Source organism: Trichosurus vulpecula, chromosome 5, assembly GCF_011100635.1.
Source record: "Trichosurus vulpecula isolate mTriVul1 chromosome 5, mTriVul1.pri, whole genome shotgun sequence".
Lineage (NCBI taxonomy): Eukaryota > Metazoa > Chordata > Mammalia > Diprotodontia > Phalangeridae > Trichosurus > Trichosurus vulpecula.
Genome location: NC_050577.1, coordinates 152,766,297 through 152,783,715, shown reverse-complemented (window position 1 = coordinate 152,783,715; position 17,419 = coordinate 152,766,297). Strand labels below are relative to the sequence as shown.

Below are 17,419 nucleotides of genomic sequence, written 5' to 3'. Positions count from 1 at the left end.
CTTTTTAAGACTTTAAGTTGTAAAGAAGGTAGTTACCTGCATTGGTAGAGGGAATTCCTTACCTAGGCATTCTCTATATCAATCAATCACAAGTCTAGTTCTAAATCCCACAAGGTCACACAGTAGATCAGAAAGCAAGGATATACTCCAGTCCCTCATTTGATTTGAATCATGCATAATTTAGGGATAGCAGTGTTTATCCAGGCCACTGAAAATTTCCCTGTTGTAATATGCAGAGGCCAACCACATACCAAGATGCTGATTCTGTTGCTGTGCATAACATGTAATGTTCCCATAGGGGTGCTGAATCTCCCTCACAACATGCAGATACATATGTGCAGTAGCTACATATAGATATTTATCCCACCACATCTATGAAATGCCTTCGCCTGACGTGGCTTCACTTTTTTTCTCCTAATTTGAAATTTTATTTTCTAGCCACATAAATAGAAGAACACAATTTGAAAACCCCGTCCTGGAAGCCAAACGAAAACTACAACAACATAACATGCCCAACACAGAACTTGGAACAAGCCTTTGCAGGCCCCAGGTTTCCGAGGTACAGTACTATGTCAGCATATCACAGCTCAGGGAGGGGGGGATTGTCTATCAAACTGCCTACTGTTCGGAAAATGCCTTGAGCTTAGACTATTTAGAATGATTGATTGGATTTTTTTCTCTATTAGCTTCAGCTGGTGTTTACTATGATTCTAAACTAATGCATCTAGCAACCACAGATTAAATTAGGGCTTCAAGCATTATTTATAGGAGTTGGCAGCATGTTGCTAGGGTGAAGATTAATGGGCTTTGACCGAACAGCACTATAAATTGTCGGGATTCATAGAGACGCGTAAGTTTTTTTGTTTTTTTGGTTTTTTTTTTTGTTCACAAAAGACGTAGCCCAAGAATGAGGCTTGTTCTCCTTTGTAACAGTAGACAGCTCCTCATCGACATTACCTAGGCCTAAATATGTTCACCCACGCCCTGCACTTGAGCGGTCTCGCAGCGTGAATGACTTGTCTTACTATCGGCGCGACAATGCTGGAAAGTACAGTCTGTATGGTATGTCCCAGTGCTGCTTATTGGGCCTAGCTACACTATTGTACCAAGTAGTGGGATAAGTTGCATCACAACCTTTTCACCTATTTTTTTTTGTACTTTTTCTCACAAATTAAACACCGGAGAGAGGCTCTGGAAGCCTGGGGAGGCCCATTCTTGCCTGTTAGTAATTTTCACATTGCCCCATGGCAGCACATTGAAATGGATGTAAAGGTCACAGACTGTCATCTCACCAATTGTAAATGTCACTGTCAAAGACAAAGTTAATCTGTATAGGTGAAAAGATTATGTTTCCTTCACTTGCTTTTATTTAAAAAAGCATTTTGAAGTCTGAAACTTCTTATAAACAGAGATGTAAAACAGAAGTAGATAGACAGACAACCCAGAAAAATCCTATTATAACATGACTCATTGTTTATAGTTCAGATATACCATAGGTCAAATAATATCCATTCCCCTCCACTAAATGTAGCCATTATAGCTGATAAAAGTCTAACACAACCCATTTAACTTATAAAGACACTACTAATTTGGTCTCTCTAGATCATGTTGTAAAGGGGTTCTACTCAGTACATGCACACATATGTATATACTTATAAGTGTTTGGTCACAGAATATAGTCCAAAAGATAAATTGTGCAATGTATTAATGAACGAAGCTATGCAACTGGGCCAAAGAACTTTCAATGGTAAAAAAAAAGATGTTACTTTATGTGTATCATTTTAATTATCTAACCCTTATAAAATACATTTTCTACTCTTAACAGTAATGAGTTCTAGAATCAGAAAACTAAGTTTTTTTATGAATAAGTTACTCACCCTTTGAAGTAACTTGAAAATTTGCAGGCCAGATTTTATTTTTCTCAATATAGGCCCACCATTTCAAGATAAAAATATACTAAGTGAGAAATTCAGAGAGTCTCCATATTCATTTGCTTGGCCCTGCAGTGCCATTTAGTTGATAAAATTCTGCTGCTTCCTCTTGTTACAGTGGAAAGAGTGCTGGATTTGGAATCAGAAGACCTTGAGTCAAATCCTACCTCTGCAACTTACTAGATATATGACCATGGCCAAGTCACTTAACTTCTGTGAGCCTCAGTTTCCTCATGTGTAAAATGAGGGGATGAACTAAATGGTCAATAAGGACCCTTCTAGTTTGAAATCTATGCTCCTGTAATCTCTACACTCAAGTATTTAGCATTGAGAGAAAAAAGTTACTTACCCATTGATCCTTCTTACATATAGAAATGACCACAGACACGTGCACACTTTGTAATTTATCATAGAAATTCTGGATTCTTTGGTGCCAGGTAGACATTGCATTTAAGCTTGGGAGAGGTGATTTACTAAATGGCAATAGTGGCCTATGAAAGTTAAAAAAAAACACACACGCACAACCCTCTCCATCAGCTTCCACCCATTTCAGGGCCAAAACTGAGATGAATGTGTCCAGGAGTTTGTCATGGCTGATCTGCTTTAGTCTAGCCTAGAGTACTAATACCTGTGTTTCTATTGGAATGCTCACACCACCACCACCCCTTTATTTCACTTAATATAAAAATGTCACCGCATCCACCACCTCTGTTGCTACTAGTGGCTAGTTTTCTCCTGCACTCTGACTTGGCTTAAGTGTGTGTATTTTTTTTTTCTTTTACTTGTTTTGACCAATATAGAAAAGCCGCTTTTCACCCGAGATGCATCACAACTGAAGGGCACTTTCCTAAGCACAATTCTGAAAAAGAGCAACATGGGCTTTGGATTTACCATCATTGGGGGAGATGAACCTGATGAGTTTCTTCAGGTGAAAAGTGTAATTCCTGACGGACCTGCTGCTCAGGATGGGAAAATGGAAACAGGTAATTTGTTTTACTTCCTTGGTGGAATAGCCTGTAACATCCCATTTCTAAAAACATACAAAGAGCTTCATTCTTCCTTGCTTGCCTTTAGTTTTGCTTTCAGATGTTATCTCAGGAAGAATACAAATTCAATCAAAAAAAATTTAGCCAAAGATATTAATTTTTATCTCACCTTCCCCTATAAACAATCATGTAATTTGGAAATGGTTCTAAATTTATTTTTATCTTGTTTCTCTTTTGTTTGCTTTTATGATGAACAAAATTAATAGCTCTTGAGGCTGACATTTCCCCCATTCATCTTTAGAGTTCTCTCATGATCAAGCTTCAAATTTTGTTTCATTGTCACTTGTGTTAAGTCTCTGATTTTAAATGTATTCCTTTTCTTGTTAATTCCAAAGTTATATTCTTTTGCTAACTTGGCAAGGAAATGTATGTAATTAGCTGTGATCATTAAGCAGAAAATTTTTGAAATTTCTCTCTTAATATTAGGCTACTGGAGGTCATTCCATTTTTATGTGTGACTATATGAATGTTTGCTGTGCAAGTTTTTAGAGTCATTACAGTGTTTGTCTACACAATTAGATGAGCATTTATCTAGTGTCTTCATTACATGTGGGCAAGCAAAACTAAGTTTACAAGGTTCAAAGCAATAGAAAATATTTAATTTTGTAGTGGATATTTCCAGACAAAGGTTATTGTGAAGAAGTCTAAAATATATATATATATTACAAAGAAATGTACACAAATGTACTTAAACTAGTGTTATTTTAAAAGATTTTTACTACAACTCTTCTGTCTTTTAACTTTAATCATTTTGATGTGATTTCTCATGTGAATTCTCTTGAAAGTCAGGGAAAACAGAACTAATACCCTTCAGTGCAGGAGCAAAGTCAAGTCACAGAGCTTTTCAGTTCCCTTTGATAACCTAAATATTTATTTAAGGCCTTTTCCAGAGTATTATTATTTCCAACTTTTTAGACATTTAATGAATGTAAGTGTTTGGACTGGTATTTGCTCTTAAGAGACAGAATGCTTGAAGAAAGAGGTGAGTGTCTTAGGAGCTATACTGTTGGATCTGTTGCATCAAAGATACTATTTAAAACATTTTTTAAAAATCAATCAAACTGTGGTGTTTATGTTTTCAGATATTTTTCTCTCTGGTGTCCCATGTTCCATTTGACTATTTCATTGGTAGATTAGTTAGTTGACTGGTAGATAATTTTTGTGACAAGTGTTTTGAGTAGACCACCCCAAACTCAAACATTTTCCACAAGTGTTGGCACTTAAATTATAGCAACAAAACATGTATCTAGGAAATTGCTTTATAACCACTTATCAAATGCACTTTTTCCTGATTCTTTCATAAGAATGTTTTTGTTCCAAGTGACCTTTCTCTATCTCTGCCTCAAAAGTATTATATTATGTACAAATATATGTGTGAACATGAGATTTATTCTTGTATTGAACCTTTCTGACAAATGATGTGAACTGCCTTTTAATGGCCTTCCTACTTTCCAAATTGTACTTTTAAATATTACTTAACTGATTTCTGCATGACTTAAGATGTTCACCCTCAGTTGACTCCACATCAAATGATGTTTCACTCTATTAGAATTTGAGCTCCTTTAAATACTGACTTGTTTGTTCTTTTCATATCTTTAGCACCACTTTTTATATTACCAGTGCTTTAAGCATAGTAAGCATTTAATAGATGCTGTTTTCATTCTTTCATACAAATATTTATTTGGCATCCTATGTTCATGCTAGTGAAAATCACAAAGGAAACATCAAACAACCCATCCTACTAATCATCCCTGGGGAGGTTAAGAAGAAGGGTTAGGATCAAAAAGGAAGTCTTGGAGAAAAGGTAAAAGATAGAGCAAGAGGGAATTATGTAAAGGTTTCCCTTGCCAAAATGAAATACTTGAAAAATTCAGAATAGATCCTGGCTTTTTCTCTCTACTCTAACCAAGTCATCTTCCTTTCAGGATCACCTTTTCTTGACATAGAGAAGTTCTGAATACTATTTTTTTGGCATGGACCCCTTTGGCTATCTGGGAAACCTATGTACCCTTTTTTGAATATGGTTTTAAATAATCAAAGGAAATGACATATTTCAGTTAGGATTCATTGAGAATTCTATTAGAATTTCTAGTGAAAATAAAGGTGCCATTTTCCCCACCCAAATCTAAACACACCCTAAATTGTCCATGAACCCTGTAGAACTCGCTGACCTCAGGTTAAGAGTCTCTCATTTAGAGAGAGAGGTGTCTCTATAATAGAAAGCTTTCCAACTAAGTTTACTGTTTTCACAGAAAATCTCTTCTTCATTCACACTTCCTTTACCCTTAATTTTTACCTCAGGTATTTCAACAATCTATCAGTCAATCAAGCATTCATACCATATTCAGCACCTACTATGTGTCAGATACTATGCTAGATGTTGAGGATAAAAACACAAGGCATAAAACAAGCCCTGCTCTCAAAGAGCTTACATTTTATTGGGGAAGGCAACAGGAGCATCTCTAAGCATATGCTGAATAAATACAAAAGTACATACCTGGTTCTAATCTAGCCTCTGCTATTTACTAGATATATACTAAATAGCAGGTTGTTAGGGAGAGAGAACATTTGGAGTTGGGAGCAAGGAGCATAAGGTCAGGAAAGGCTTTATTTAGAATAAGAACCTTCACCAGTACCTAGGGACAGCTCTATTCTACAAGAAAGCCCAAGTCCTTTAGACCTGTAGGATTTTCAAAGGTTTATAGTAACAAAACCAGCTCACAATGCAAGTAATAATATATAAGATAAGTATAAAAATCCCAGATTTAATTCTTTATTCTGCCACTGATTTCTAGAAACTCCATTAGTGAAATGTTAATGCTATATATGATATATTCAAAGTTACAATGGCTTCCCATATTTCTGATAATAAAATGTTATAAAATTATTATATTACATATACTGTCTTATTAAAATTGTTGTTGTTATACTATTATTTGTATGGTCTTGTGGAATAGTAGAAAAAGCCTTAGAATTCATAGAACCTCAGTTCAAATCCTGACTTTGCTACTTAGTGTGTGGTTTGGGGAAAGTAGGATGAAAGTTTTTTAAATCAAAGGACACTTTTGGTCTTGTCCCAGGGCCTTACACATAGTAGACATTTAATAGCATGGGTCAAATTGATTTGTTAGTGAATCAAAAGTCATTTAATTGTTGTGTGCCTCAGTATCTTTTTCCAAAAACTGAGAGTTATGATCCTAGAAGATTTTTAAGATCTCTTCAAGTTCTAAAGTCAATGAAAATATCATGAATTAAGATTAAAATGTTTTTGGAGGAGAATTGAAATGTTGTTTCCTGAAACATTTCTTCTTATTGAGTATGTACTGAAAGAGAATCTCACCCAAGACATGTTAATTCCCCCTCTCCCCACCACCCCCCTGCCATGGATCCTGCTTGTTTATTGTAGCAAAGAAGTTTTCTGTTTAGAACCAACAAAAGGTTAAAGTTGGAAAGGACCTTAGAAATCCTTCCCTCCACCTGACTCTTTTGACCTACCAAGCACCTGAAGACCAAAGGAGTCAAAGGACTTAATCAAGGCCATTCAACTGATTAAAAGTGGAGCCTGGCACTGAAGCTCAGGTCTGAGATTCATTTTTTCCCACTATACCATATACACGATACTGTCTTTAAGGGGGCAGGTTTTTATGTGCCCCCTTTTCCCTTCATTAACTATCTCTAGTACTATAGCTCCTCACAGTAGAACGGAATCTTGTGCAAAGAAATGTTATTTTCCCCCAGGTGCCCAAACAGCTTACTTGACCTTAGATTTCAGATTCTGATGACATTCAAAAGTGAAAGAAATATTCCTGGATCTTATATAATGATTTAAGAAAAAATTTCACAGGCATTTCAGTTCTTTCAATTATAACTTCACTTTAATCATGCTTTCACAGTGTACTGGGTGATGTATGGAACCAATGACCTTTGTTTTCTTTTAGTTTTCAATAATTATCAAAGCAGCAGCTTTCTGGTACAGTGGAGGAACAGTGAGTTTGGAGTCAGAGAATTCAGAAACCCTTGTTGGTTTGAATCCTATCTCTGTCACTTACTATGCATGTGACCAAGACCACTTACCCTCACCCTCTTTGGGTCCCAGTTCCTCATCTGTAAAATGAAGAATTTGGATTCGATGACTTTTAAGGTCCCTTCCAGATCTGTATCTATAATTATATCTTCAAATAACAGTGTGTGCCTTCAGTTTGTAAGTGTGTTGTCAGATCCTTGTTTGCCATTGTTTATTCGAGAGTAATGTTAACTGTAGCAAACTTTAATAATTACATTCTTTCGCAAAAAAAGTCACCATTAGGTATCTACTGTGTATTGTCAAATATCTTTGAATTGAATGCCAATAGATATGTAAAGATATTTGTTTATGTTTCACCCACTTTTGACTGTTAAAAATTATATATGAGGGATGATGTTGAGACTCAGGGATTAGAATCAGAGATTTGATATACACTGAGCCTAAACCCTGGTTTCATAATACATTCAGATCAGATTCCTCAGGGGGACTGAGAAATAAGATGCATCAACCCTCTGCTCAATATTTTTATACCTTGTTGAGTCAATTTTAATGGCTCACAGGGATTCCAGAATTTTCTCTCTTCTATATATTTGTTACTACCAGCCTCCAAATCTTCTATGCCAATGACCTTGAAGTCATCTTCAGCTCTTCTTGCTCCACTACACAATCCAGTCTTTTTATTCTTGTTTTGAATTTAATATTTTAGTTTTCAACATTGATTTCCAAAAGATTTTGAGTTACAAATTTTCTCCCCATTTCTACCCTCCTCCCTCTCCAAGATGGCATATATCCTGATTTTCCCTTTCCCCAGTCTGCCTTCCCTTCTATCACCCCACTCCCCACTCCCTTATCCCCTTTCCCCTTATTTTCTCTTAGGGCAAGATAGATTTCTATACCTCATTGCCTGTATATCTTATTTCCCCGTTGCATGTAAAAACAACTTTTTTTAAACATTTGTTTTTAGAACTTTGAGTTCCGAATTCTCTCCCTTCTTCCCTCATTACCCACTCTCCTTGAGAAGGCAAGCAATTCAACACAGGCCACACATGTATCATTATGTAAAACACTTTCATAATAGTCATGTTGTAAAAGACTGACCATATTTCCCTCCATCCTATCCTGTCCCCCTTTATTCACTTTTCTCCCTTGACCTCAAAAGTGTTTGCTTTTGACTACCTCCTCCCCAAATTTGCCCTCTTTTCTATCATCCCCTCCCTCTTATCCCCTTCCCCCCATACTTTCCTGTAGGGAAAGATATGCAGTTGAGTATGTATGTTATTCCCTCCTTAAGTCAAACCTGATGAGAGCAAGATTCACTCGTTCCCTTTTGCCTGCCCCCTCTTCCTTTCCATTTTAACTGCTTTTTCTTGACACTTTTATTTGAGATAATTTACCCCATTCTATCTCTGCCTTTCTCCTTCTCCCAATATAGTCCTCTTTCACCCCTTAATTTTATTTCTTTTTAGACATCATCCTTTCATATTCAACTCACCCTATGCCCTCTGTCTATATATATATGTATATTCCCTTCAACTACCCTAATACTGAGAAAGGTCTCATGAGTTACAAATATCATCTTTCCATGTAGGAATGTAAACAAAATGGTTCAATTTTAGTAAGTCCCTTATGATTTCTCTTTCCTGTTTACCTTTTCATGCTTCTCTTGATTCTTGTATTTAAAAGTCAAATTTTCTATTCAGTTCTGCTCTTTTCATTGAGAATGCTTGAAAGTCCTCTATTTTATTGAAAATCCATATTTTGCCCTGGAGCATTATGCTCAGTTTTGCTGGGTAGGTGATTCTTGGTTTTAATCCTATATCCTTTGACCTCTGGAATATCATATTCCAAGCCCTTCAGTGCCTTAATGTAGAAACTTCTAGATCTTGTGTTATCCTCATTGTGTTTCCACAATACTCAAATTGTTTCTTTCTGGCTGCTTACAGTATTTCTCCTTGCTCTGGGAGCTCTGGAATTTGGTGACAATATTCCTAGGAGTTTTCTTTTTGGGATCTTTTTCAGGAGGTGATCAGTGGATTCTTTCAATTTCTATTTTATCCTCTGACTCTAGAATATCAGGGCAATTTTACTTGATAATTTCTTGAAAGATGATGTCTAGGCTCTTTTTTTGATCAGGGCTTTCAGGTAGTACAGTAATTTTTTAATTATCTCTCCTGGATCTATTCTCCTGCTCAGTGGTTTTTCCAATGAGATATTTCTTGTTGTCTTCCATTTTTCATTCTTTTGGTTCTGTTTTATAATTTCTTGATTTCTCATAAAGTCACTAGCTTCTACTTACTCCATTCTAAATTTAAGGTAGTATTTTCTTCAGTGGTCTTTTATAACTCCTTTTCCATTTGACTAATTTTGCCTTTAAGGGATTCTTCACTGCATTGGCTTTTGGAGCTCTTTTGCCATTTGGGTTAGTATATTTTTTTAAGGTGTTATTTTCTTCAGTATTTTTTTGGGTCTCCTTTAGCAAGTTGTTGACTTGTTTTTCATTATTTTCTTGTATCACTCTCATTTCTCTTCCCAATTTTTCCTTTACTTCTCTTACTTGATTTTTAAAATCCTTTTTGAGCTCTTCCATGGCCTGAGACCAATTGGTGTTTTTCTTGGAGGCTTTTGATGTAGCCTCTTTGACTTTGTTGTCTTCTTCTGGCTGTATGTTTTGATCTTCTTTGTCACCAAAGAAAGATTCTATGTAGTCTGAGTCCTTTTACATGGCTCGCTCACATTCCCAGCCAATTACTTGACTTTTGAGCTTTTTTCAGGGTTTGACTGCTTTCAGAGTGAAGAGTGCTTTGTCCCAAGCTTCAGGGGTTTTGCGCTGCTGTTTTCAGGGCTACTTATATTCTGAAGTTGTATGATACTCCTCTCCTGGCCTGTGGTCCCATCTGTAAGTGCAGGTACACCTTTATGCCATGTAGCCACCAAGTGGACTCCCTCTTCACAGCCACCACAAAGGTCTGCCACACCAGCTCTCTTCCTCCCCCAAGAACCACCAACCAGGACTGAGACCCAGATCCAAGCAGGGCAAAGCAAGAGAACCTTGCTTCAGTACCAGAAAATAGATCCCTGCACTCCAGTTCTGATCAGCCGCTTGATTCCCCCCACTGTCTGTGGGCCTGGGGCCAGAAGCATCCTCCTCTGCTGCTGCTGCTATTGCTGTTGCTGCTGCTGCTGCAGTGCCACTGCAGCCGCTTTCACCACCCCGGGGCTGCCTCCAAACCCCATGCTTCCCTTACCCAGATCCAGCAGTTTTCCCACTGACCTGCTCCATTGTCTTTGGGGTTTGTGGGTTGAGAAGGGTGGTAATTGCTACAGCTCAGTGATTCAGGGCCCTGAGGCCTGCTCTGCCCAGTCTACCCTGGTCTGGTCTCTTCCAGCATGGCCCATGCTGGATTGCACTCTGCACCCAGCATGGTGCGATAGACCCTTCCCAGTGACCATCCAGGCTGTCTTGGGCTGGACAGTTGTTTCCCTCTGTTATTTCATGGGTTATGTAGCTCAATAATTTGTTTAGAGTCCTTTTTTACAGGCGCTTGGAGGGACTTGGGAGAGAGCTTAAGTGAGTCCCTGTTTTCAAGCTGCCATCTTGGCTACGTGCCCCTACACATCCAGCCTTTTGCCACATTTTGTCAGTTATTCTCCTGAAATATCTTTTCATTCAGGCTTCCTCTTCATCCCTCTACAAATATCTTAGTTTGGTCCTGGGCTTTCTTTTCTTTTTGTCTCAGAATAGTGTAGTAGTTTCCTGATGGGTCTTCAAGCCTCCACTATCTTTGTATTTCAAGCCCTCCATTACACGGGTTCTTAAGTAATTTTCCAAATGTGTTCTTATGGTCATATCACTCCTTTACTCAGAAACTTGCAATAGCTTCCCATTGTCCAGGAAATAAATCACAAATTCCTAACTTTGGCATTTTAGGCCCGCTAAAATGTAACTGAAATCTCTCCAACCTCATTCACATCCTTTCAAATAGTCTAAGTTCCAATCAAACAGTACATTTACAGTACAATTACTGTTCTTATCTTGCCCTTTCCTACCTCTCTGGCTTGTTTCATAACATCCCACATGCCTGAAATGAATTTCTCCCCATCACTAGCTGTCACAATCCCTCCCTCCTTTTCTTCAAGGACCAATTGTAATGCCCCCTACTGTACAAAGCCTCACCTGATGGCCTCCAAGTGAAAATAATCTCTACCTTTTCATATTTCTCATGCCACTTGGCTTGCATCTCTCCTTCATACTTTTCTCATTCTTCTTTGTATCATAACCACTTATTTGTATGTTTTCTTCTCCTCCTCATAAAACTGTATTCTTCTTGCAAACAGGGTCTCTGTCATATCTATCTCTCTGTATTTGTCTATCTATCTACCTGCCTACCTATCCTTGTAAAATACCTCACTCTTAGTAGAAGCTTAATAAATGTTCATTCAACTGAATTAATATGGTGCACCAAAAGTCTCCAGATTTCCCAGAATTCGGATTAAGAATTCCATGTTTCAAGAATTATTTTCAAAAGGTGTAGGTAATGGTGGTATGAACTCATTAAAAATTATTATGAAGAAATGTGGTTTAAAACCACAGCAACTGAAAGACCCAATAATTTATTGAGACATTCTCCAGCTACACTGTTTAGTATATTCCCCCCGTAGCTAATTTGAGCCAAAATTTGTGGGTTTCCATTTCATAAAAGGGAAAAGTCAATTTTCTCTCTCACAAAGTCTCCCCCATGACTGCAGTTTGAAATCGGAGATGTTGTGTTTGGTTTTGTTTTTCAAACTTTTACTTGCTTCTTTATTTCCCTCACATCCCATTTTTATTTGTAGAACACTGAGATAATAGACAGAAGGCCCAGGTTCTTTTGCAAACTAGTATTTCTAATCTTAAGCAATTCAGTCATCTTTCCTCAAGTGGAGAGAGCACCAAATTTAAAGTTAAAAGACCTAAGTTCAAATCCCTTCTCTGCCACTCACTAAGTCATTTAAATTCTCTAAGTCTTAGTTTACCCATCAGTATAATGGGGATAATTATACTCATACTCTATTTAGAGACATGGAAGGAAAGAACTTTGTCAACTTTAAAATGCTTTATAAATAGGAGCTACCATTATTGTCTCAATCATTGCCTTTTCACCATGACAGTGAAAAACTTAATTTCTCAGCTAATTAGGCAGCTGGTGTCACAGTGGGTATGAATGCTAATCTTGGAGTCAGGAAAACCTGAGTTAAAATCCTGCCTCAGATACACTAGCTGTGTAAGTTACCTAACCTTTGTTCACCTCAATTTCCTCCCCTGTAAAATGGGGATAATAAGCACCTACCTCCTAGGGTAGTTGTGGTGATCAAATGAGATAATATCTGTAAAGTGCCTAGGACAGTGCCTGGCACATAGTAGATGCTTTATAAATGCTTATTCCCTTCCCCTACTTCACATCTCAGTGCCCTGTATTCACTTTATTATGGGACAGGCATGGGAATTTTTGGTCTAGCATCATCAGGGCACATAGTTTAGACTGAGTTTCCATTAGTGGATCTGAGTCTTCTTTGACCTACTCATTCTTGCGGTGGATATAGAAGGTAAGTTCTGAAGCCATACAACAAACAAATAACTATTTTTAACTTGTCAGTCACTGCATTTACCATGTACCAAAACCAGTACATCTTATGTAGAGTTTCCAGAAATTAATACTAACTAGTCAGTCATTTGGTTCAGTGTATAACGTGAGTTGCAATCACGAAGTTGTTGCTCTTCAGTCATTTCAGTCACGTCTGACTCTTTGTGACCCCATCTCGGGTTTTCTTGGCAAAGACACTAGAAGGGTTTGCCATTTCCTGCTCCAGCTCATTTTACAGATGAGCAAACTGAAGCAGACAGGGTTAAGTGACTTGCCCAGGGTCACACAGCTAGTAAGTGTCTGAAGCCAGATTTGAACTGAGAAAGATGAGTGTTTCTGACCCTGTCCACTGAACCACCTAGCTGCCCAGGAGTCAAGTAGAGCTGAGTTCAAATCCAGCCTCAGACACTCAACTTAGTTGAGCGAGTCATTTAACTTTTCTCAGACTCAGTTACTTCGTTGTAAAATAGAGATAAAAATAGTGACTAGTTTATAGGGTTGCTTTAAGGATTAAATGAATTTATATATGAAAGTACTTTGTAAACTTATATAAGTGCTAGCAATCATCATCATCATCATCGTCATCGTCATGATCGTCAATTACTGTCTTCCACTACACTGAAGCACCAGGTTATTGTATCATATATAGAAATGTCAGAAAAGGAGAAAGAGTGATATACCTGAGGCTGTGGGAAACCACAATGGACCCTGATTTCCTAGACCCATTTAAAGATGTCAGGAAGTAGCCACTTGACTGGTTTTGATTGTAGAATAGTTGGAAAGTGGCCCAAATAGAGTTTCTTTTGTTTCTTTTTCTTTTTGTTTCTATTATAATACTGGGTTATCCCATTTCAGGGATGGCTGGGTGGCATAGTGCTGGCCCTGGAGTCAGGAAGACTCATCTTCCTGAGTTCAAATATGGCCTCAGACACTTACTAGTTGTGTGACCCTGGGCAAGTCATTTAATCCTGTTTGCATCAGTTTCTTCACCTGTAAAATGAACTGGAGAAGGAAATGGCAAACACTCCAGCATTGCCAAGAGAACCTCAAATGCGATCGCAAAGAGTCGGCCACAGCTGGAAAATGACTCAACAACAACTTTCCATCTCACCTAAACTAGAATGTGGGGGCTGCTCACAGGCCCAATCTCACCACTGAAGAGCAAGGGAACTTTGAACTGTTCTGTTACCAGTGTGGATCATTCTGACTCTCCTTAGACAACCTGGTGCTTTTTGCTCCTGGGGCCGTCTTACTGATGATGGAGGCTACCCAACTGGCACAGCCCACCGAAACTCAGAAATCCCAAGCTCGAGAAAGCCATCAGCTTCAGCCTCCTCAGTGGCTGGGATTACTAACGTGGGCCACCATGTCTAACCCTTGGTGTTTTAAAGGAACACCTATGGATGGAGGGAGAATGAGTTTGAGTAATTGAGAACTGGTTTGTGTTGAATGCTTGGGGGACTCATAAGTTTTTGAATATGGAGGAAGAACGATAGCATGACAGTTCAGTTCATCACGAAATAAATTAGTGGATGTTTAAAGAAACTAAGAGTAAATGCTAAGGTATATTCAGAGTTGGCCATGAATGAACTGTGACCAGTTGGATAGTGCATTCAGGTGTCTGTTTTCTAGTGCCCCCTCATATCCTCTATAGAGCAGCAAAGCAGGGTGTGATGAAAGATGGTTAATCAGATTTATTCTCATGCTACTTAATTGATTCAAGCTTTTCCTGGATTGCTTTAGGAGAAAACTGGAGGTGGAATGAATAAAGGAGGGGTGAACAGATTGATATTAAATATACAGGGCACTCCTGACTCTGGCAGAAGTTCTGTGATATATATTTGTGCTTTTCTTCCAGCTTCTTTATTGCCCCACAATACTTTACTTCTTAAGGGAATGGGGAAGACTAACATAAGCGTATCAGTAGTGACAATAATAGTCTAACATAGTCATAGTCTAACAGCCTCCAATTTTACCCTTTGGACATTTGTATTTAGGTTTGAGCTCTTATCTAGTCATGACAATTATTTGAGTCTCCATTTTGTTTTGTTTTCACAAATCTCTTCTGACCAGCATATGTTATTCTAATGATATGCAATAGAGTGGTGGGCAAAAGACAATGTACATAAGATGAATAGCAGGGAAATATCTTAATCAGGAATACTCTTAGGTAAGCATGGAAATATTGGACATAGTTTGATATAAACCCTTGAAATTTAGTAGAACTGATTTAAAAAAATCTATAAGCAAAATATTAGTTATGGTTCCAGTGTGGAGGAATTTAAAAGGAAAGGTAGCTCAAGAAAGGTGGAATTTGGGATGAGAAAGACTGATGTGAGCACAAGAAAGCCTTTCTGATGAGCCTAGACTATTAAAGGGACATGTTCAAAAGATGTCCTAGATGTTTAAAGGTATGCAACTGAAGATGAATGTAAAAGTGTAGACTATGCACTCTTTTAAGGAAAGGTGAATTCTCCAGCACTAGGCCTCTGCAAAAGCAAAAAATGGAAGATTATTTGTTAGAGATGATGTAAAAGAGAGTCCTGCTTCAGATTGCAGTAGATGACTCCTGAGATCCATATCTGTATCCCTGAGATTCTATGATTCTATGAGAAAGATGGTTATGCCCACTTCTACCTTAGTAATTATTCTTCCATTCTTTCAATGTTTGTTTTTTATTGTATTGTCTCCTAGCCCCACCAATGTTTCTTAGTTATTACAAACACTCCCTTCAGCAGGGATTCTTAATCATCTTTATGTCATAGATTCTTCTTTACAGTCTGGTAAAATCTACTTTACCAGACCCTTTTCAGAGTACTACTTTTGAATGCAGCAAATAAAACACATACAATTACAAAGGAAACTGATTATATGGAAATACAGCTATCTATCTTTTATTTTAAGCTGGTGGACCCTAGGTTAAGAACCCCTGAACTACAGTGTAGTAGTTGTAGCATCCTGTTGCATCAGTAATGGCAGCTTGGAATTCACACCCTTTGCATGGCCACCTCTTAACATCCTTAGCTTCCTTCAAATTTCACCACCACCGCAACCTCCTCTACGAAGCCTTTTTTGGATCGCCCTAGTTTTAGGTGTCTGCTCCATCCTCAAATTATCTTGTTTTTGTTTATGTGTAGCAGTTAGTTACATTTACTTACCTACTGTATGTCCAAGTAGAATGCAAACTCCATGAGGGCAGGGACTTTTTTTTTGCTCCTTTGTTTTGTCTTCATATCTTATGCTAAGCATAGTATCTTTCCTACATCAGGTACTTGATAGATAAATATCATGTTTTTGGTTGTTGTTGAGAAACATGTGAGTTAGGAAGACTCATAATTATCATATTTTTATTGGTCTTGTTTTCATCTTATCTTGGAAGCTGACTCATATTCAAAGCCCATATCCAATTGGACTTTGAGCACACTTGGTAGTAACCTCTGTCTTGGGCTACCTTCATAGTGACCAGCTGCCTTAGAAGTCACTGGCTCAGTCTGTGTCTTTACCCCTCCATAGCCAGCTGTTCACAGTCAGCATACGCCATTTAATAGATTTGATGTTGTCAGTTGCCAGAACCAAATGAACTAATCAGAGAAACCTAACCTTGCTTTGATTTGAAACATCTCTTCCTCTGATTTCATTTTCTTCCTGGTTTCACTAAATTTCTGGAAATTTCTACTAGAAACATACTTCTCACTTTCATGATCTTTTTGGACTTTTTCACAACCTCACATAAGGAAAAATTTGCAAAATGGACACCTTTTCCCTTTCTACTAATTATTAAGTCATTTTCTTCATTTAAATTCATCATAAATTATGAGCTGTATTATCTCCATGCATTTAAGAGAACCCTCTGGTTATGTCCTTCCAAATAAAGTGTTCAGTTGAGACAACTGCATATGCGTATATGTGTGTATGTGTAAGTATACATATATGTAACTAATAATAATAATTAATATTTATATAGCACCTACCATGTGCCAGGCATTGTGCTAAGTGCTTCACAAATATTATCTTATTTTATCCTCATAGCAATCCTGGATGTAGGTGCTTATTTTTATCCCCATTTTAAAGATGAGGAAACTGAAGCAAACAGTAACTTGCCAAGGGTCACACAGCTAGGAAGTGCCTAAAGCTGGATTTGAACTCAGGTCTTCCTGACTCCAGGCTTTGCATTTTATTCACTTTAATAGCTAGCTGCCCCCCCACACACATATGTATATGTATGTATATATGCATATGTGTATAGATATATGTATGTGTTCATTTCAGTATATGTGAATATGTCTACATTGTGTACATTTGTGTATACACATACATATGAAATTTGAGACTTTGAGGTGAAAGTTGGTATTTTCTTCCCAAAGTGACCAAATTTGCTTTTTACATTGAATCATGTGAGTAACTCCCATGGCCCCTGTCTTGGACAATTGGACAAGAGTGTTATGTAATGGATCAAATTTTTATTAGCTTACTACTATCATCGATTTAGAGGGAGGGGTGTTGGTTATTGAGCATGGCAGTACATTTATTCTTCATTCTTTTCCAAATTCTCCTTACATCCCAAAAGTACTTGCATTTCGATGAAGTAGCTTACATCTCATTTGGATCGATAGCACTGTTTCTCACAGCAAGTGTTATGCTAAATTTTCTATATCCAGCAGCATCTCTGTAAGATTATAGGTAGGTAACAGATGCCATAGCTGGCCAGCTGCTCACTTTTACAAACCAATCTTCTCGATCATGTTTAAAAAATGTTTTTAAAAAGGTCTTTTGTTACTCTAGCTCTTTTTAATCATG

General features: G+C 37.6%; 1 protein-coding gene across 1 annotated transcript in view; it reads left to right on the top strand.

Annotated features, from left to right (window-relative positions):
• Positions 1–508: 508 nt before the first annotated feature.
• LOC118851095 (membrane-associated guanylate kinase, WW and PDZ domain-containing protein 2-like) overlaps positions 509–17,419 on the top strand; it is a 389,772-nt gene continuing 372,861 nt past the window's right edge. The window contains exons 1-4 of the mRNA XM_036760647.1: positions 509–559; positions 820–850; positions 937–1,062; positions 2,732–2,914. Coding sequence (XP_036616542.1) covers positions 509–559; positions 820–850; positions 937–1,062; positions 2,732–2,914 — 391 coding nt within the window. The remainder of the gene's footprint in view (positions 560–819; positions 851–936; positions 1,063–2,731; positions 2,915–17,419) is intronic.